Here is a 6,068-nt window from a genome sequence, read left to right as displayed (position 1 = left end):
GGAGCTGATTGCTGTTTAACGGAGGCACTTTGGAGGATGACGAGGGACGCATCCATGCTTATGGGCTGAAAGAACCCCAGGGTAAGTAAAAAAAATCTTTAATATCATTGTCTCTTGGACACTTTAAGCTTGTGGTGTGCACATTGTAAACTGACATAGTAACATTCTAATAATCACAATCAAATGTAGGATTCATTTTCTGGGGAAAGACTATCCTTCTACCCAAATTTGGAAAAAAGCCATTTAACCTACTAGTAAGTATTTCTGAAAATTGTGATCATACCAGTATGCCTGGAGACAAGCATAAGGCAGCCATACAAACTATTTGCAAGTAGCGTCCCTGACGGGAAAACATCCATGCCATAACTTAAGATAAGATTCTCCACTTCATTCTGAACAGATAGGTTTGGTAAACTGCAGATATTTAATAAAGGTTGGTACTCTACTGAGATTCTGAAAAATGTGTGCACTACAAAGATTCTGCCCCAGGTTATTTCTGAGCTAATGGGAAATACAGGGACAACACAACGTAATCTGAAATGTAAGTCGTGAAAAAAAAAATCTTTAGCAGGTCTCATCATACTTTTGGAACATGAATACAATAGTATGCATTGTACTAAAAGGGGATTAATTTGAATTTTATTCATTATGAATTTAAAGTAATTTAAAAGCAAAACTGGAAAAAAAAATAGTTACCCACCTATGGAAAGGAAAGGCTCTGGATTCCATAGATCCCTCCTGGTCCTCTCTCCATGCCCTCATCAACCGCTGTTCTCCCATGAAAGGTTTTTGACCAACTGGTCGAATATACTTTTCAGAGTCCTAATGAAGGCTTCAGAAATACTTCTGAAGATGAGCGGGTCCATAATGAGCTTGCGTATGTGCAGTACGGATGCACCCATCTTCAGATGCACTCGAGAAAGCAAGTTCTTCCAATGCCTTCAGAGGGACTCTTAAAGGTGCAGACTTTCATGGAGGAACAGTGGTGAACCAAGGACACGGAAAGAGGAACAGGAAAGCTCTATGGCATCCAGAGCCTTTCCTGTCCATAGGTGAGTATCTAACTCTTTATTTCTGGCTTGCTGTAGATTTTCTTTAACATCCATGTTTTTAGAACTGGTTGCAAACATGTACAATTACTTTTTAAATTATTTTAATGATATTAAATCAATGTGAGACTGATGGTTAGTTGGGGTGTAAATTTATCATTGACTTTCCTGGTATTAAAAAAGTGTCTGAGGGTTTTCTGCTGAATTCACACATACAGTATGCAGAATATTGGCAATAATGTTGGATATCTGTCAGATTAATCTTTCCTCTCACTGCACCACTTGTCTTATGACTGCAGAACGCCAGCAACTTTTTGTTCAGCAGTGTTAACATGAAGCCCCCATCTGCAGACCTGGATTTACATCACAGGAGCATATAGGTACAGTTGTCCTGGCACCCACTGATCTGTGTTTATTATGTAGTCTACATTTTGAACCTGCATTGAAAGCAATCCAACATAATCATAAATGTGCCTGCTGTAATGAATCTTATCTCAGTCAGCCTGGCTCTTTTCTTGTACATTGCTGGGTAGAGATAAGCTACAAAAAGCATTATCTCCCCTTCTTCCCATCCTACATTCCTGCTTCTTACTGATTGGCTGAGGGCAGTTCAGTGTGACAAGATGCTGAGAAGGGAAATAGAAGATAAATTGCAGTTCTGCATACACCATCTTAGGCAAAGTAGAAAAAAGAGTAAGGGACAAAATTACATCAGAGTTGGCTTCAGTCATTAAAGATGGAAAATGCCTGGAACAGTTTTCTCTCTATTTACTATATTTACTATATAAAATGCACTGAAATCAAAACATGGACAGTACAATACATCTGTTATGTAAGTAGAACAGGTATTTATCTGCTTATATGTGTAGGTTTTTTTCCCCCCTGGGATAGTATGGCTGACCCTCGTGCTTTAATTGATTAAATGACAATTCTTTGCTTTCCAGATGACACTTTGTCTGCCGAATGTTTTCCTTGTCTTCTTCCAGTATTTCAGTTTCAGTTTAGAATGTGATGTGCTCCCTGCTATGTCTCCATGTGAGTTTTTGAACCTTTGTCTGGCCCTCCGTTACCAAGCCTATTTCCTCCAGTTACAATTTTTGGCATGTAATCCTTTAATTTGAGAATAAAACCTTCCAAAACTGTTTAAACATGAAAGAACATGTATAGTCCTAGAATGTGTCCCAATGACTAATAGTGAATGGTCAGATTCTTGGTGGGCCGTGGCCCTATACATGGTAAAACAATTTAAACCAGCAAAATGTGCTTCTCTGATGGATTAAAACTGACTTAATCCACTTTCCCAATATAAAAATATGTTTATTTCTAACCCATAATACACACAAGCAGGGAAGATATTTTCTAGCTAATACAGAAATCATAAAAAATTAAAGTAAGCAAAAAATAAATATGTAAGTATTTTATATTATGCATGGAGCAACCAAACCTGAGCAACGTGAATCGGACCATGGTGACATTTTTCATTATCAGAGGATTCTCAGATTTTCCAGAACTGGAGGTTCCAATATACATTTTGGTTCTTCTCCTTTATTCCCTCACTCTCGGTGGAAATGTGACCATTATTCTCTTGGTCTGCCTGGATCACCGTCTCCACACACCTATGTACTTTTTTCTGGCAAACTTATCAATCATTGATATGGGTTTTTCTACTGTGACTTTACACAATATCATTTTTGATAGTCTAGGTCAGGGGTCGGCAACCCGCGGCTCCGGAGCCGCAAGCGGCTCTTTTTCACCTTTGCCGCGGCTCCTAGACCGCGGCTCAGTCGCGGCTCCGGTGCTGCAGGGCTGCCCATTCTGACACTACACCGGTAGTGAGTGTCAGTGGCTGCGGCGCGCTTGTTTCATGTGCGCGTGTGACGTGTGCTGCCAGCTGGCCGGCAGCCTATCAGAGAGGCCGCCGGACCAGTGTAGAGCTTCGGGCGGCCATTTTCCCGTAGCCTTGCAGTGTAGTGCAGGCAGGACGTGACGTCGGGAAGGAAGGAAGAGGAGCCGAGGGAGTTGCGCGCCACAAGGAGGTCGGGACTGGAGGTCGGGACAGGAGGAGATCGTGACAGGAGTACTTCTGACTAGGTGAGTAAATGGGTTTTTCTTTTCAGATCTGCTGAAGGATTTGTGCATATTGGGGTCATATCTGCATATTGGGGTCCATATCTGCTAACGATTTGTGCATATTGGGGTCATATCTGCATATTGGGGTCATATCTGCTAACGATTTGTGCATATTGGGGTCATATCTGCATATTGGGGTCATATCTGCTAACGAATTGTGCATATTGGGGTCATATCTGCAAATTGGGGTCATATCTGCTAACGATTTGTGCATATTGGGGTCATATCTGCTAACGATTTGTGCATATTGGGGACATATCTGCTAACGATTTGTGCGTATTGGGGACATATCTGCTAACGATTTGTGCATACTGGGGTCATATCTGCATATTGGGGACATATCTGCTAACGATTTGTGCATATTGGGGACATATCTGCTAACGATTTGTGCGTATTGGGGACATATCTGCTAACGATTTGTGCATACTGGGGTCATATCTGCATATTGGGGACATATCTGCTAACGATTTGTGCATATTGGGGTCATATCTGCATATTGGGGTCATATCTGCTAACGATTTGTGCATATTGGGGTCATATCTGCATATTGGGGTCATATCTGCTAACGATTTGTGCATATTGGGGTCATATCTGCTAACGATTTGTGCATATTGGGGTCATATCTGCTAACGATTTGTGCATATTGGGGACATATCTGCTAACGATTTGTGCATATTGGGGACATATCTGCTAACGATTTGTGCATATTGGGGTCATATCTGCTAACGATTTGTGCATATTGGGGACATATCTGCTAACGATTTGTGCGTATTGGGGACATATCTGCTAACGATTTGTGCATATCTGCTAACGATTTGTGCATATTGGGGACATATCTGCTAACGATTTGTGCGTATTGGGGACATATCTGCTAACGATTTGTGCATACTGGGGTCATATCTGCATATTGGGGACATATCTGCTAACGATTTGTGCATATTGGGGTCATATCTGCATATTGGGGTCATATCTGCTAACGATTTGTGCATATTGGGGTCATATCTGCTAACGATTTGTGCATATTGGGGTCATATCTGCTAACGATTTGTGCATATTGGGGTCATATCTGCATATTGGGGTCATATCTGCTAACGATTTGTGCATATTGGGGTCATATCTGCATTTTGGGGTCATATCTGCTAATGATTTGTGCATATTGGGGTCATATCTGCATATTGGGGTCATATCTGCTAACGATTTGTGCATATTGGGGTCATATCTGCTAACGATTTGTGCATATTGGGGACATATCTGCTAACGATTTGTGCATATTGGGGACATATCTGCTAACGATTTGTGCATATTGGGGACATATCTGCTAACGATTTGTGCATATTGGGGACATATCTGCTAACGATTTGTGCATATTGGGGACATATCTGCTAACGATTTGTGCATATTGGGGACATATCTGCTAACGATTTGTGCGTATTGGGGACATATCTGCTAACGATTTGTGCGTATTGGGGACATATCTGCTAACGATTTGTGCATATTGGGGACATATCTGCTAACAATATGTGCATATTAGGGTCATATCTGTTTTATAATGGCTTTGCGGCTCCCAGTTTTTATTCTCTTTTCGGAAACGGGTCCAAGTTGCTCTTTGATTCTTAAAGGTTGCAGACCCCTGGTCTAGGTGGTAGCCATATTATTTCATATCTAGGCTATGTAACCCAGGTGTATTTTGGTTCAGTTTTTCTTAGTGGCCAACTTTTGTTTCTTACAGCGATGAGCTATGACCGGTATGTGGCCATCTGTGATCCCTTAAGATATACGCTTATCATGAACTATAGAGTTTGTGCTCTTCTGGCCACTATCTGCTGGATGATCAGAAGTAATACCGTATGCTGTTATGATAGTTGGATTTACATGTTACAAATCAAATATTGTCAACCATTTCTTTTGTGATATTCCACCTATTATACAATTGTCTTGTGATGACACTTTTTTACTGGAGACATGGTTCCTAGTTGAAGGAACTGTTATACAAGGACTTTTTCCATTCCTTCTAACATTCCTATCCTATGTATTTATTATTAGAGCCATAATAGGGATCCACTCCAGCACTGGAAGATGGAAAGCCTTCTCTACATGCTCTTCACATCTTACAGTTGTCCTCCTCCTTTATACCACTTTAATCTACCAATACCTGAGACCCATCTCCGCAAGTAGCTTGAACTATAATAAGCTGTTTTCCCTTTTTAATACTGCTGCTATCCCCATGGTAAATCCTCTTATTTACAGTTTAAAAAATAAAGATGTGAAGGTAGCTTTCAAGAGGAGATTGTGTTTTAGAAAGTTGAACATGATTTGTCTTTTTCCATGAAACCTAGGAGCAATAATAGAAAAATGACTTAAAGCAGAGTGCCCCGACCCTATCCTCAAAGCCCACCAACAGTACATGTTTTGCAGAAAATCATAAACATACACAGGTAGGGTAATTAGTGTCTCAGCAGAACTGATTAACTACCTCTGTGGATTTCCACAAAACATGCACTGTTGGTGGGCCCTGAGGACAGGGTTGGGAAACATTGATTTAAAGGGCCACTATAGTGAACATTTTGAAATTGAAACACCACATAATAAAGTCCTTTAACACTTTGCATTACAATAAAAAACAAAGCAAAAACAAAAAAAATACACGGAAACGTAATGCTACCTTAAAGAAGCAATCTTATGGATCAGATTCTTGCAATATAGAATTCTCTTTTTGCTTCAGAGAACCAAGGTTTAGTTGGAGACTCTGTGTATGGAGTTCCCATTTCAGACACTTAGCAGCAAGCAACTAAATGAAACCATCCTTCTGGACCCTCTTAAAGGCGCCAGAACATTTTGATGTGTTGCTCCTTGCTCGCCTCCGCCGCCAATGTGCACTTGCGCGTCCGC

General features: G+C 40.7%; 1 protein-coding gene across 1 annotated transcript; it reads left to right on the top strand.

Annotated features, from left to right (window-relative positions):
• The first annotated feature begins 892 nt into the window (after positions 1-892).
• On the top strand, positions 893-5,508 carry LOC137527335 (olfactory receptor 5AR1-like). The gene is made up of 3 exons (XM_068247844.1): positions 893-1,052; positions 4,909-5,010; positions 5,042-5,508. The coding sequence occupies exons 1-3, from the start codon at positions 893-895 to the stop codon at positions 5,506-5,508; spliced, it is 729 nt and encodes a 242-aa protein (XP_068103945.1).
• Positions 5,509-6,068: the final 560 nt, after the last annotated feature.

The sequence above is a fragment of the Hyperolius riggenbachi genome, chromosome 8, assembly GCF_040937935.1.
Source record: "Hyperolius riggenbachi isolate aHypRig1 chromosome 8, aHypRig1.pri, whole genome shotgun sequence".
NCBI lineage: Eukaryota > Metazoa > Chordata > Amphibia > Anura > Hyperoliidae > Hyperolius > Hyperolius riggenbachi.
The sequence above is the reverse complement of the archived record's forward strand: the minus strand, read 5'-3'. Positions and strand labels throughout refer to the sequence as shown.

Excerpts from the sequence above, each read along its gene's own strand:
- LOC137527335 (XM_068247844.1), top strand. The coding sequence starts at position 893 with ATGCACCCATCTTCAGATGCACTCGAGAAAGCAAGTTCTTCCAATGCC. Across the intron at positions 1,053-4,908 it reads AGAGCCTTTCCTGTCCATAG|CGATGAGCTATGACCGGTAT; the intron begins GTGAGTATCTAA and ends TGTTTCTTACAG. Across the intron at positions 5,011-5,041 it reads GGCCACTATCTGCTGGATGA|TTGGATTTACATGTTACAAA; the intron begins TCAGAAGTAATA and ends CTGTTATGATAG.